The sequence below is a fragment of the Xiphophorus hellerii genome, chromosome 18 (genome assembly GCF_003331165.1).
Source record: "Xiphophorus hellerii strain 12219 chromosome 18, Xiphophorus_hellerii-4.1, whole genome shotgun sequence".
Classification (NCBI taxonomy): Eukaryota; Metazoa; Chordata; class Actinopteri; order Cyprinodontiformes; family Poeciliidae; genus Xiphophorus; species Xiphophorus hellerii.
In genome coordinates, this window is record NC_045689.1 from 2,012,005 (window position 1) to 2,027,802 (window position 15,798).

Sequence of the window (15,798 nt, forward strand, 5' to 3'; positions counted from 1 at the left end):
TCACAGCGTTTCAATAAGTGATATTTATTAACAGATAAATGGGATCTTTTTATGTAACGCACATCATATATATATATACAGTATATATACATATACTGTATATATATATATATACATAGTTAACATACAGCTTCAGTTCTTCCAGCTGGAAACTGGAAATCAAGTTAACCTCTGACCTGACCGTCCAGAGCCACATAAAACCAGTTCCAAAGTGGGCCTTCTAGCAGCTGCAGAACATTTCCAGGACCACAGGACTAAAGTCTCAGATCAGAGAAACTCATCCAGGTGTTTCTCTTTAGTGGCTTTGATTCCTGCAGCAGCGTCTTCACAGGTCTGACTGACAAACCAACAGTCCAGAACCTGCAGCTGGTCCAGAATGCTGCTGCTGGAGTTCTGACTAGAACCAGGGAGATGTACTCTAAATCTAGACTAAAACTCCACCTGTTTAGAGATGCTTTTGAACCATAATAAATTAAAGGCTGGCCAACATTTTAATGTGAAATAATGGCAAAATGTAATTTAGTGGTTTTCTCGGTTGTTGACTGTTTGGTGTCTTCTATGACTGTATTTTGCGTTTTTATGATGTGAAGCATTTAAACTGCCTTGAACTGCCTTCTTGCTGAAATGTACTATACAAATAAACTTGCTTGATTGATGCAACTTTTGATTTGTCTGCAAACTGAAGTTGAGGTTTTTTTTTATGAAACTTGTCTTGATGTCAAAACTAATTAGACAGAGAAACAGTCCTTTGACAGCTATGTCTGCCTGGGGATGAAGGAGGAACCAGAGGATAAAAGCAGAAGCAGAGGAAGCTCAGTTCAGAGGAACTCAGTGGGTCCTCCACTCAGTGACCTGAACTGCCATCCCTGAATCTGATTATTGTGTTTCTCCAGCTGAAGTCTGATTTAATTTCCATTTACTACAGGCTGTGATGAGAATTTATCACTGTTTCACCTAAACACTCTGCGACTTTCCTTTCAGCTCCAACAAATGCAGATGATGTTAAACTCAACTCTTGCTCCATATTTGATTTTGGGGGCTTACTTTGATACCAAGCAGTTAAAGTACTTATTGTTCCTGATTGTCTTGTGTATGTATATTTTAATAGTTGGTTCTAATGTTCTGCTCAGTGCGGTTATTGGGTTTAGCAGGAGCTTACATGAACCTATGTATGTCTTTCTGTGTGCCCTGTGTGCCAATCAGCTGTTCGGCAGTACCAGCCTCTTCCCGTTCTTGTTGCTTCAGATCCTCTCTGATGTTCACACCATTTCTGTCCCATTCTGTTTCCTTCAGGTTTACTGTCTTCACACCTATCTGGGCGTAGAGTTTTTTAACCTGACTATCATGTCTTATGACAGATACCTGGCCATCTGTCATCCTCTGCAGTATCACTCCCTGATGACGGTGAGGAAAGTCGCAGCTCTCATTGTTGCTGAATGTGTAACTGCCTTTATCGGAGTCAGCATTTTCACCTCCATGAGTTTCTCTCTGCAACGCTGTAGAAACGTAATCGATAAAGTCTTCTGCAATAATTACTCCATTGTTCAGCTGACCTGCTCAGACACAACAAGCAATAATATTTATGGACTTGTGAGCACTGTTGTTGGAGTGGTTTGTCCAGTGATTTTTATTTTCTACACATACATGAAGATCCTTAAAGTGTGCTACTACGGAACCAAACAAACCCAGCAGAAAGCTGTCAGTACCTGCACACCTCACCTGGCCTCCATCATTAACTTCTTCTTTGGTGTTTGTTTTGATATTTTACAAAGCAGGTTTAATACAAACCATGTTCCAAATATTGTAAAAATATTCTTGTCCCTGTACTTTCTGACGTGTCAGCCGCTGTTTAACCCTGTGATGTACGGACTGAACCTGTCCAAAATACAACAAACCTGGAAGAGACTTTTTTCTGTCCAAAGGAGGTAATCTGATCAGTTTGTTCACGTTGGTTGAAAAAAATCTGTCTGAAATAAACAGAAGGTTTTCCAACACAAAGATTGTTTGTTATTGTTACATAACATCAAACAGTAACTGTTAGTTATTACTAGTACATTTTCTTTATTATAACGTCTGCTTATATTAGTTTATTCTAATCTTGTTGAAGCTAATTTAAGCAAATTCTGCAACTCATTTTATGTGGGAGATTCATCAATAGGTGGCGTTGTGGTAAAACAAAATAAAAATAAAAGAGCATTTTAGCTCATGAGTTGAAACCAGGGATCCTACTGACTGGAGCAAAGTTCTTTAGAAAGATTTTCCAGCAGATGAGCTCATTTAAAATATTATATTCTCACAGTAGTTTTCATCCTGACAGAACCAGAGTCCCTGGGTCGGGCTTTGGGACACAATGATCATTCACATTTTCTCCAACCACAAAGTTTTCTATTGGACTGAAATCGGAGCCTTTTTAGTGTCAGTTCCTAAACAAAACCCTGTTGACATCCCTGTATTTTACTGCTGTTTTCAATGTTTTCAGGTCTGTAAGCTTCTGCAAAACTAACTGTGATCATTATGACCAAATGCTACAGTTTAGCTTCATCAGACAGAGGACAACTCTTTAATATCGCAGGGTGTTTGACTTTTTAGGCGACTTTAAGAGTGATGAATTCTTCCTCTCTGAATGGCCTTTCAGTCCTTGTTGGTTAAGGAATCATTTTTATTTAACCAGAAAAGATAAATTATGAAAAGTAATAATAATAATAACTGTGGCCTGGGAGAAAGATAGAACCTCTTGACAGAGAGGAGAAACGGTTGATTAAAGACCAAAAAAAAAAAGAATTAAAGCTCCAGTACCTAACCTTAATAAAATTATATGTTTTGACATGTTTGTTAAAATTATCATTATGTTGTGAGAACATAATAAATAATCTGTGCTCCAGTGCTCCCAGTGTTAACTGCATAAAAACACCGCTAAGTCAGAAACAACCAATCAGAGCCAGGGGGAGGGTCTTAGCGCTGCTCTTTGCTATTCTACAGCTGCAAACACAGCCTGCTACAAATGCTAATGCTAGTTAGCATGGCTGCCGATGGCAAATTAAGGGTTTTCCTGAAACAGTAAGTTGTTTCTCTCATAAATACATTTAGCAGCGAGTAAATGAGGTTGATTGACAGCATTAAGCCGCTCCTCCTGGCTCTGATTGGTTGTTTTTGATGGTAAACACACACGCAGGCTACATTAATTTTCGTTAATTTTCCGTCTGCCTTAAAGTCTCAGTGGTTCATCTTGATGGCGAAATCCTAACAGCCACATTTGTGGTCAGTCCCACAGGACAGAGTTTCTGACCTGTCCGGGCTGTTTTCTCAGCGAACAGAACAACTAGTGGTTCTGGTCACACAGCATCCAAGTCCGAGTGTTGATAGAACGGCACATCGCCTCACAGAGGCCTGGCAGCATAACTGCTCCTAGAACAGCTGATGACATTTTCCTAATTTCTCGATATGCCAGCCAACTGCCAAATCCAAAAAGCAAAAATTCTGTTATCAAAAATGTAATTATGTTCATGTTTCAACGACATCCTCTGCTGACAGCGTGGACAGACACACGGCCTTCCATCACGTTTCCAGCTACATGTTTCCTGTCAGGGACAGAGGACTTTACAGTTTGATCACTTGCACAGAGATCAGCTGACCAATTACATTGGTCCATGTAATTACATGGATCTTGCAATTACAATCACAAGATCCATGAATTGTAATTTAAAGAGGCTCAAAAAGAAATCACAGGGCAGAGAGCAAATGCAGCACAGATGGAAGGAAAGGAGGAGAAAAAGGTTCATCTTCTCTCCAGAGTCCAGAGGACATTCAGTTATTCGGCCGTTCATTCACATGTTGATGAGCTACATTGTAGCCACAGCTGCCCTTTGATCCCCAGCTGCAACCCAACAAGTACAGGATAAACTTCTGATACTGGCGTCACCTTCACTATAATTAATTTAGTGACTTAATTTTGGTGATTTTCTCCAAGTCCTGGAGGTTGAAATGTTATAACTCCAGTCAGGATTCTGATGCTGACATTCTAACACATTAATGTTGCTTTCTAATCAAATTAAAAGTTCACTTTAATCCTAAATATAGCAAACATTTTTACTGCAGTTTTTCTTGAAAAAATAGTGGTTTAGTTTGTGTGTTTATAAATAATTTTGTCATTTGTCATGGACAATTTGACATTAAATTGATTAATTTAAGTTGAATATATTCTGCACCGAAAGTCAAACACCTGCAGGTTTTATGTTCATTATTTCTCAGGATAGGACACAATTAGAAACTATTTACCATACAGGACTGTACATTTATTTCAAAAGGTCAAAGGTTAACCTCAGTATTTCTTTGTAAATAATTGCAATAGGAATTATGATTCTTTTTATTGTGTAAATAAATAATTTAAATCCCTTTTGGAGTCAAATAGTGAATTTTATTAAGTATTAATTTTACCAGAAACCAAAATAAAAACCTTCTTCATGGTGAACATTTCCTCACAGAGTTCAGAACCAGCTTTTTACACATGCTGCGTATTTTGGACATATTCAGGCCGTACAGAACCGGGTTAAAAACCGTCTGACACGTCAGAAAATACAGAGATAAAAGTATTCTGATAAAACTGGGAACAGTATTCATGTTAAATCTGCTCTGCAATATTTCAAAGGAAACACCGAAGGAGAAGTTGATTATAGAAGCAAGGTGGGGGGTGCAGGTACTGACGGCTTTCTGCCGGGTCTGTTTGGACCCAGAGAAACACACCTGAAGGATCCTCATGTAGGTGTAGACGATAACAGAAACAGGAACACAGACTGTGAGGAAAGACATCACAAATTCATAGATGTTATTGGCTGTGGGGTCGTTACAGGCCAGCTTGATGATGGAGTGATTGCTACAGTAAACCTTATTGATGACGTTCCCACAGAGCTGCAGAGAGGAACTCAGAAAGGCCGTTCCCCCGACCGCTAGACAGGGAGGCAGCCATATGATGAACAGCAGGAAAACTATCCTCTGTGAAGTCATCAGGGAGTTATACTGCAGAGGACAGCAGATCGCTACATATCTGTCATAAGACATGACGGCTAAGTTAGTAAACTCTACACTTGCATACGTATAAATACAGAAAATCTGCAGGAAACAAAGAGGAGCAGGAATGATGTGAACATCAGAGAGGATCTGAACCAGCAGGAAGGGAAACAAACCCAAACTGCCGTACAGTTCGTTCACAAACAGGCTGCAGAGGAACAGGAACATGGGTTCATGTAAGGTCCGGTTCACACAGATCAACACGATCAGCAGGACGTTACAGCTGATAATCAGAACATACAGAGACAGGATGACAAAGAAACAGAAATATTTCAGGGAACCAGAGTCCACATAGGCAGTCAGAGTGAAATACAAAACCTGAGAGGAGTTTAATTTCATCCTAATTTTAGTTTGTAAAACAACCATAGAGGTGAGTTATTGGAGAAACTAATCAGAAAAACTAACTCATGTTTATAAAAATTAACAGAGTGAAACAAATTAAATCATTTCCACCAAATAAAGAAGGAATCCAGAGTTTTAACGGTGGAAACGCCTCCCAGCTGGAGCCAGCAGCCGTTGGATCAGAGTCACAGCAAACTGAGCTCAGATCAGCTTCAGCTTCACTTAAAGAGCCAGAGCGACGCCCAGCATCACGCCTCCAGCATCAGCACAACGATGGCAGAACAACAACCACTGCCTGGCTGCTTCCTGCACAGGGGAAAGTTTGGTGGAAGGATGACTACACTGTAGGTTTGTTATTCACAATTTTCTTTTTTTTTACAAACCCAAATAAAATTGAAGTTTTTATCTTTGGACCTACAGAGGAACCATCTAGAATCAGCACTCAGCTTCAGTTATTGCAGTGGGAAACTAGAGATCAGGCTGACCTCTGACCTGAACCTTCAGAGCCACAGAAAGACGGTTACAAAGTCGGCCTTCTATCATCTGGAGAACATTTATAATGGGCCATCAAGATCTACAGAGACTCATCCATGCGTTTATCTTTACTCTAATTGATTACTGCAATAGTGACTTCTTAGATAGAAAGTTTTTCTAGCAAACTTTTGACTTTTCACACTCAGAAATTCTCATGTTTTGCTATAGAAATTTTCTGAAATTGGATTTTTTGGGGGGGAGAGTTTCCTCTGTTTCTATCTGCAATGGCCCAAACACACTATTGTTCAAATGTCACTTCATGTACAAAAGTCTGGTGATTTGGATATTTCCTCTTTATTATTTTTATGCTTTTTATGTTAGTCCCTTTATGTTGTTTGGCTTGTTTTTATTGTTATTCATTGCTACAAATTAATATAAATAAATGACAAAAAGAAGCTTTAAGGTTGAACGTTTGGTTTCTCATATTTTTTCTAGCTCGTTGTGTAATAATTATATAAAACTGCAACAAATTAAAACTGCTGAACATGATGTGATCATTATGTTTGGGAAATATTTACTCATTACTAAAAATTTTAAACTGATACTGTCCACAGCTGATCTTTCTTTCCTATTTTTCAAAACAAAAATCTTACTGTTCCAAACATTTTTATGACTTTCCAGCTCATTAAATTTATTTTAACCTTGAACATGCTTGAATTTTTTTTTATTGCTTCCACAAATAATAAACCTCGAGTTTGACGCATATGTTTTAAGACGAAATGAATACATTTTATTTGGTCGTCTGTTCTGACTTTTACATTCATGTTTCCCAAACACTCGACAAAATAAAACAGCTTGGAAAATGTTTTCCTTCTTCCATTAAGGCAGATGTGTAAAACTTGAGGTCCGCGGGCCAAACCCGGCCCGCCACGGCCGTTTCTGTGGCCCTGCAGGCTCCAGACTGACACAGAAAGAGAACTTCAAGATAACAGTTGTGTGTTTAAATTGTATTTTATTAGTCAAATTAATTTTTTTTGTTTGTATGAATTACTTTGATGCTAAATGTAAAATTTGTTAAGGTCCCATTTTAACAGTTTTATCAATATTTTTTACCACAGTTGCCCCATGAGGACCTTCATGGTTTATGATGAAAATGAAATGAAAATAAGTTTTACTTTCCTGTTTTAAAACATCCGCAAAGCAAAAAAAACATTAATAGAGAGAAAAATGTCGGTAACAACATGTTAAAAATGATTCCTCATCTACAAACTGAAAATGTTTCATTAAAGAAAAACATCAAACCTGAGGCTGGAAACAACGAAAAGAAGAAGAGCTTGAGTCAAGCTGAAGGTTCTCAGGCATGAAAAGCTGCTGCAGAAGCCGAGTTTTCCCCACATAACAAACGTTTACATGCGTCTCGGATGGCGGCCATTTTCAGGCCGTACAGCGCCGGGTTGAAGAGCGGCTGGCAGGTCAGGAAGTAAAGAGACAAAACGATGGCCAGCACCGGAGGCACCCTGCTGAGGTCAAACCTGCTCTGCAGGATCTGGAAACAGCAGCCGAAAGAAAAGTTCAGGATGGAGGCCAGGTGAGGCGTGCAGGTGCTGACGGCTTTCTGTCGCGTCTGTTTGGTAGCACAGAAACACACCTCCAGAATCTTTCCATAGGTGTAGAGGATTAAAACGAGCGGAGCGACGATGGAGACGACGGTCAGAACCAGACCGTAAACGTTGTTAATGCTGGTGTTAGAGCAGCTCAGCTTAACGATGGAGAAATTCCCACAGAAAACTTTATCGATGACGTTCCCACAAAGCTGCAGCGGGGCGCTGAGCGACACCAGAACCACAGTGGCCAGAACAGGCAACGCCCAGGTCAGCGCAATGAGCAACGCAACCTTTCTATCCGTCATGGTGGAGGTGTACTGCAGAGGAAAACAGATGGCCACATAGCGGTCATAAGACATGACGGCCAAGTTCAAAACTTCAACTGCTGCATAACTGTAAACGCAGAAGATCTGCAGGAAGCAGAGCGGAGCAGAAACGGAGTGAACGTCAGAGAGGATCTGGACCAGCAGGAAGGGAAACAAACCCAAACTGCCGTACAGTTCGTTCACAAACAGGCTGCAGAGGAACAGGAACATGGGTTCATGTAAGGTCCGGTTCACACAGATCACCGCGATCAGCAGGACGTTACAGCTGATAATCAGAACATAGAAACACATAACCATCATAAAGTACAAGTATTTCAAACTCCCAATGTCAAAGTAGGCAGTCAGAGTGAAATATATGACCTGTGAAGAGTTAGTCATGATGAGCAGAGAGGAGCTGAGTTACACCATGAAGCTTTTATATCCTCTAAAGTCAGCAGAGACCAACGAGAGAGAGAATCCTTCCCAAACAAACCGTACGAGCGAAGCATGTTTTCCACCTGACAGTCCGGTGCACTGGGTTCCATTAGGGACCAAAACAGCAACATTTCTTCCATTTTCAGGGTATAATAGGTTTACTAAATTTCATCTACTTGCAGGGTTTACATGTTGTCTGTCACTCTGTCATTTATCATTCCTACTGGAAACAGAAAATGCTGCCAAACTAATTATTTAGCAATGTTTTCTCCTCCTTTTGGTTCAGTAGACCCGATTCTACAGGAACCAGAAATTCATCATCTGCTCCATCCAGCTGCTGTGGTTCTCTTTCTCTCTGCTCTGAGTCAAACCAACCTGTTCCCCTCCTGGCCTGTGGGGGCGATGCACTGAAGGAAACGACACAAAAACCTCTGAAGACACTAAGAGCAACTTCCTTCTTCACCAGATGGAAACAAGATGGAAGCATCAGATTTTAGTGTTGGAGGATTTCTCTTTAGTCTTTGGCTAAAAGTCAGGAGCCATTTCTCCTCACTGTGCTCTAGTCCACTTCCTGCTTTTGGAGCGGTCTCTGGTCTGTTTGGCGTTCACATTCAAACCGAACCAGAGTTCACTTGAACTGAACCCAGACCTAGGTTTGGAGGACCAGAGGTTCGATTAGCGTTCACACCTCGCCAACCAAACGGGCTTTCTAAGCAAAGCGGATTAAACAAAGCTGGTGGGATTGATGCCGCCTTGGTCTGTTTCTAATTGTTCTATCATGAACTGTAACCTGCAAACGGAGGCCTGTACAGTAGAGTCTGAGATTAATCTCTCTGGTCTTTTACTCATTTCTCTGGTGCACCACACTGAGGGTGGTGTCTCTATCCTCCTGGTTCTAGTCAGAACTCCAGCAGCAGCGTTCTGGACCAGTAGGTTCTGGACCAGCAGGTTCTGGACCGTTGGTTTGTCAGTCAGACCTGTGAAGACGAGAATCAAAGCCACTAAAGAGAAACACCTGGATGAGTTTCTCTGATCTGAGGCTTTAGTCTCTGGTCATGGAAATGTTCTTCATTCATGGCTTCAGTTGTGTTTTTTATGTTCGTTTTGTTTTTGGTCGTGTTTTATTTAGGATATTTCAGTGTGAAGTGTTCGTTACAAAATGAAACTTTGTTACTTCATAATGGTCTCAAAATATAATTTATCTCATAAATTACTGGGGCAATTTGTGGTGCAGTAAAATGAGTGACCCTTCCAGGCCTACATGTACGGAGGAGTCCCAGGACTCAGCCCTGGGGAACCCCACATGACTTCTGTCCGCTCAGATGAGAAATTACCGATTGACACGAAGACACTCAGTTCTTTAGGTCAGACTGGAACCAGTTTGGTCAAATCATTTGTTCCAGATCTGGTTTCCTTCTCTGTTTGGTTTTTGGTCGTTCTGGTTGTCAGTGGCTCCTTCAGTTAATCCTCCTGGTTTCAATTTATTGGTGCCTTGTCCTTGTTGTCATTAAATGTTTTGTCCTTCATTTCTAATCAATTTAATCCATTATTGACCCGTAAAGGTTGGATTATTGCTTGGTCTTGGTTTTGACTAATCAAATCCAAATAGAATTTCTTTGACTTTCTTAACTAGAAGCAGAAAATCATCCATGATAATAAAATTTTCCTTTTCTTTCTAAAGTTTCTCCAGTTGGAATCCCATCAGATTTTCTATAATTTAGGATTTTATATTCATATTACAGAAAGAGCAGAGGCGTCATCCAAATCCAGGAGCCCTGACGCAACCTGTCAGCTTGCTGAAGTTTCCTGAAGTCTGAAACAAAACTTATTCGTAACAAACAGGCGGCAGTAACCATAGCAACAGCAGAGAGCTCCTGTGCTTCTTGATGCGTGCTAATTGTCCTGTTAGTGTCCAAACGTCCACACAGACTGCGTCCTCTGGGCTCAGTGTTGTTTCAGAGCAGCTCCACTGGGGCTCATTAAAGAGACAGGACACAATAAACATGATGCAATCACACCAGTGACCTCTGTGACCCTGTTTGTGTCTGAATAACAGATCCACCCAAAACATTTACCTGGTCTCATAAGTTTAAAGCATAAAGTTTGGATTAAATCTCTTTTCTTTGATGCTTAGGCTCAATTTGTGGTTAAACTGTTTGATCCACGTTAACCGATCAAACAGTTAACGTGTTTGATCCGCCTACAAACCTAGTTCTGTTCAGCTGAAGTGAACCCTGGTGTAGTTTGATATGTGAACGCCAAGTGGACCACAGATCGCTCCAAAAGCAGGAAGTGGACTGCAGCGCAGGGCATCCTGGGTAAATACTACCCAAACAAACGAGCTAGCCTAGCTAGAATGCTGTTACTACTCTTCAAGCAATAAAATAATGTAATTCTGTTCAAAAGGAATTTAATTGTTTATTTATATTTTTCTCTATTTTTATTTTGTACATAAAATAAGCTGAAGTGAAGATAATAAAAATGTGCCATTGTTTTATCCAATTAATCATCAAAATAATTTAAAAACAGGGAATCTTTGAGAAAAGTGGAATTTAAAGCTGGTTTTTAGACATGAATTATTGAAAAACCTTCCCTTCTCTTTAAATTGAAGAATAATATAGGTCTTATAAGTTTATATTTCCTAAGGAAGAACGTGAGGAGAGTGGTGCGGACAGCAGAGAGGATCATCGGGGCCCCCCTTCCCTCCATTCAGGACATTTCATCCCAGCGCTGCGTGTCCCGAGGCCGAAACATCGTCAGTGACCCCTCACACCCCCACCATGGACTGTTCTCCCTGCTGCCCTCTGGAAAGAGGTTCCGCAGCATCCGGTGCAGGTCCACCAGGTTCCGAAACAGCTTCTTCCCACTTGCCATCAGACTGCTGAACTCTTAACTGGACTGCACTCAAAAACTGGTCTCCACTTCATACCTTGCACATGTACAGAGCTAAATAACTTCTATTTTACTGTCAGTCCTGCACTTTATATTTTATATTCATATCTATACTCATATTTTATACTGCATTTTATTTTATTCTGGAGTAACCTCACAACATTGGAAGCTCAAAACATTGTCCTGAGCCGTATGCAACGAAATTTCATTCTGTATACACCCTGTGCATGCAAAATGACAATAAAGTCAGTCTAAGTCTAAGAATTTTCAAACAAATGTTTATGGAAATGTGTATCATTGTGTTTAAATGTAAATGTTTGACCTAAACTAAAATAATAAAAGGTATTTTAAATATTTGTATGTTTTACTGTGACTCATTTGTTCCGGAGCCAAACATCAAACCACAGAGGAGAAAACATTTCAGCATCTCCAACACTGAAGCTTCCCGCTTCAGGATCCAGCTGTTAACGCGGCGCCCTCTGGTGGCTGCTTCAGGCTACTGCAGGGTCTGCTGCATGATGACGTAATCGGTCGGCCATCACGAACCAAACTGGAGCAGCAGAACCAGCCAGAGATCGCTCATTTAAATATTAGAACATGGAGCTAAAAAATATATAAACAAATAAAATTAAAAGTCCCTGAAATACGTAAAGTAGCCTTATAAAATAAGTGTCAAAAAATAAATATACATCTACAAATAAATCGAATCTGACAAAATGAGCTTCCCATTAAAATGATTTTTTTTAATGTTTATTTTAATTTATGGGGTCACTTTGAGTATTATTCTTTATTCATACCATTTAATTTTTAATGAGATATCTCCATATTATGTGGTTTATCAGAATTTCTCAATAACTTAAAAAAACAACTGGATTGTCCAATTTATATCTTTATTCTGATATTCAAAACTATTTCAAATGCTCATCCATTCTTGCATTTCAGACTGAAAAATTGTACAAAAAAAAAAAGATCAAAGCAACTACTAAGATTAAAAAATATATGTAAGGTTAAAATCAGGAAGCTTGAACTTGGAAAAAACAGTTTTCCATTTGATTGTTGGAAGAAACAGATTTTATCTTCAGAGAAACTAAGTAGGCTGAATAAAACTCAAACACGGCATCTGATCAGAACATTTTATTCAATAAAACCCAAAAGATTCAGTTAAACAATACAGTTAAAGATGGTCTCTGATTGGCTGCAAGACATTTGAATTTTTTATTTACTTTTATCTTTCATATTCCTATACATTCACCCTCAGAGTTCAGAACCGACAACAGCAAATATTCTGGTTCTGGCTCGTTTTACAGGAACAACATTAGGAATGACTAAACCAGTGGTCTAACTGGTTTAAACTGGAACATTTTAGCTACCACCAGGCCACAGAATTTATTACATAAAAGAAAAATTGACTATTTTATTAAGTTTTAGCCAGTGAACAAAAAATCATTTTTAACATTTCCACACACATAAAGAAAAAAACATAGAATGCAGAAAAAAGGACAAAACTAGAACAGAAATAAACTTAAACTTCTGTCAATGGCAGGAACACAAAGTTTAGACCAACATATAATTAAAAAGCAAAACGTTTTTTTGGTCATCAATTGTTTTGGGGTTTTTTGGCCAGTTTTTTACCATTTTTAACTTGAGGTGAGGGACCGAATAAAATCCTTCTGAAGGGCCACAGATGGCCCCCGGGCCACACTTTGGACACCCCTGAGGTCCAGAAGTTTATTCCGGGTTCCCGCTGCTCTCCCACTCAGCGCTGTATTTTCTTTAGGTTTTGATTTTCTCATCCAACGCTACAAAAATCAAAACCTAAAAAAACCACAGAGCTGCAGCTCAGCGGCGCCGCCTGCTGGCCGGAGGAATTCCCCAGAAACGCCACAAACAAGCCTGGACCAAACCCGCTCCTCTTCACGCCGTCAGTCGGAGTTCGTCGTCATGGCGACCCGGCAGCGGCTGCCAGACGACGGGTCGAGGTGAACCTGCATGAGACGCCTCAGCCTCCTTCGGTTTTCCTCTCAGCAGGAAACAGGAAGTGAAATCCTTCCAGCTTTGATCCTCCATTTATTCTCATTTCATCAACAGGAATAAAAACAGAACCAGAAACATTTAAACCCGAAACAATGAGGGACCAAACGGACGCCTCGCTGCAGACTGAGGTGACATCACTCTCCCTCCTCTGCCTCCCTGCTGTTGCCTAGCAACAGGCTCCCTGCGCAGCAGCGACGGCGGCGGCTGTAAAGCTGCGTCAGCGTCTGATTCCTGAGCAGGCGTCCATCACCAGTTGGTTCTGGACCGCAGCAGCAGAACTGAGTCTGTTCGGGTCCGGTTTGCACCAGAACCGGCTCTGGAGGCTTCCCTGGAGCACAGTACCGCCCCCTGGAGGCTGCAGATGGAGAGTTCCCTGATCTGATCAAGTCTCTACGTGAAATATGAGTTTGATATTTCCAAACAGACCCTGAAGGTAGCAGCAGACGGACAGGTTCCAGTTTTTTAAATGGGGGCCAGGGGGGTTCGGATCTGGTCCTGGGGGCCCCGGTCTCCTGCACGGTTTAGGTGCACCCCTGCTCCAGCACAGCTGTTATTTCAGCATCTTGTTCAAGCTTTTTACTTTGATGTTTTGCTTTTCTGATAATCTTTCTTATAATAGTTTGATGTTGCCGGCACCAAATCTGCTCAAAGTTTCCAGATTTGTCGTTTCCTGTCAGTTCTGATGTCAAAATCCAGTCATAAAATCGATCCAGTTCAACGAGCAAAAATGTACACAGAAAATACAGATTATAAGAAAAAAATGTATAAAATGTGCAACTGTAATAAAAACATTTCTAGTAAATTACAGATTTAGTTAAAAAAATCTTGAAGAATATTTAGCAGTAGGTACTTTTGTCCTTGTTATTTAGATTTATTTTTGCATTCATTGACACGTTCATTATTTTATTTCTGCTGCAGGACGACATGTTTTTAAAGTCTGTTTCTGGGAGATTTGAACTGGATCTTCATGTTTCAATCAGATTATTAAAAATATATAAAAACTGGATGAAACCAGTTTACATCTACAAACTGTCCACATTCTTTAAAATGTCCATCTTTTCCCATTCTCCTGCTCCATTGATCATGTCTGATCTAAATATCACCTTTATGGATCAAATCCAATTCATAGAATTTCAACTTTGAATCTCAAATTAGATTTTTTTATTGTGACTTTTTCCCCCGTAAAATACATGGTCGGTTTTATCTTAGTTCCCTACAACCTTCTGAATAAATACCCCATATCCCATCATACAGAAATATGTCAATACGATCATGTTTTTAATGATTATTTGCTTTTTAAATTAAAAAATATGGGAAGTTAGGAATCACAATACTTTATGTTGTCAGTAATGTTCACTTTCAGGGATTCAATGTTTCTTATTTTGTATTTTTTATTTAATATTTAAAATACAAAACACATCGGTGTAAACCAGATACATTGTGATTACGCATTAAAGCAAACATGCCAATTTTCAACACCTGATAACACCGTAGATAGACATAAAACTTATTTTAAAAATATTAATAAATAAAATTGTGGTTATTTAAATATCAAAAGCATTATCAAACTGATAGTTCATCATGATTATTCACAGATTGATTCAGTTATAATTTATTGTTGTTTTTTGTACGTTTGGCTTTCCATATAGAAGTAAGGAATAGCAGCAATTTGATTTGAGAACGGGTTTGGTTTAATATATTTGAACATTTGAATAAAATGAGGATCACAGAACATCTTCAGAAGGAAGAAGCCTTGAAGAAACAGCGTTCAGAAAAACATTCAGCCTCCTGGAAACTGATCACGCCGGAAAACTGCATATTTATTCCCTGCGGACGTTTCCTCGGGCGGTAACGGGAGCTGAAGCGGTAATTTCGGCTCACATTGAGACACCGAGCCGCTGTTTGGTTCGGGTTTCCCTTCACGACTGAATCAGCGGCTGGAGTCACCGCCCAGTCACGTAGCTGACGCTCCTTTTAAACACAACGCTAACCACAATGCAGTACGTTAAAATTCACAAAATAATGGAAATTATTTGAGTTAGCTATTCTCTCTGAATGCCGAACCAGAGGGAGGTTCTCCAGATTAAAACTGCACCGTGTTTTAATTCACAGCAGTCAGACCCGGTTTGATGAACTACGCTACACTAAAATCTGGCATTTTTAAACCCAGTTCAGGCTAGCCGTTAGCGGCTAGCTGCTAACGTTACCGCAGCTGTCTGGCGGTCAGTCCGCCACTGCAGCGCAGACAGACGCACGAACGGACTGTCGGTGTCCCCTTCCCTCCGTCTCCTCACCTCCTCCGGTGGCAGCAACGATGTTCCCCGACCCCGTCCTTCATTTCCCGCTGGGCCCGTCATCACTTTATCGGAGTGATTGACCGTCAAACTCGGACTCTGCGTCTCCGCCGTTTCGGGGGTAAGATGTCGGCGGCAGAAGCGGCGCGTCAGCTGATGGAGACCGGCCGCGTCCCATTCAGAGCACCGCCCTGCGGCGCTCCACGGTATGGGAAGCAAATAGGACCAAAATTACGTGTAAAACAATTATGTAAGCTAGAAATATTTCAAAAAATAATTTAAATGAATAATAAGGGGGTAGCATGTAATATGTCTCGTATACTGTACGCTAGAGGATGTTTTTAGTAACAAAAG

The 15,798-nt window shown here is 40.3% G+C and overlaps 3 protein-coding genes across 3 annotated transcripts; 1 reads left to right on the forward strand and 2 right to left on the reverse strand.

Moving 5' to 3' along the window:
• Positions 1-483: 483 nt before the first annotated feature.
• Positions 484-1,996, forward strand: LOC116707545 (olfactory receptor 1F12-like). The gene has a single exon (XM_032544932.1). The coding sequence runs from the start codon at positions 991-993 to the stop codon at positions 1,927-1,929; it is 939 nt and encodes a 312-aa protein (XP_032400823.1). The 5' UTR covers positions 484-990; the 3' UTR covers positions 1,930-1,996.
• A 1,196-nt stretch (positions 1,997-3,192) lies between these two features.
• Positions 3,193-6,747, reverse strand: LOC116707532 (olfactory receptor 11A1-like). The gene has a single exon (XM_032544914.1). It carries the CDS (start codon positions 5,428-5,430, stop codon positions 4,459-4,461), a length of 972 nt encoding a protein of 323 aa, XP_032400805.1. The 5' UTR covers positions 5,431-6,747; the 3' UTR covers positions 3,193-4,458.
• Positions 6,748-6,916: 169 nt separating this feature from the next.
• Positions 6,917-15,577, reverse strand: or64d1 (odorant receptor, family 64, subfamily D, member 1). The gene is made up of 3 exons (XM_032545015.1): positions 15,445-15,577; positions 7,529-7,801; positions 6,917-7,426 (listed from the first exon to the last, which is right to left on the reverse strand). The coding sequence occupies exons 1-3, from the start codon at positions 15,505-15,507 to the stop codon at positions 7,235-7,237; spliced, it is 528 nt and encodes a 175-aa protein (XP_032400906.1). The 5' UTR covers positions 15,508-15,577; the 3' UTR covers positions 6,917-7,234.
• Between the last annotated feature and the right edge of the window lie 221 nt (positions 15,578-15,798).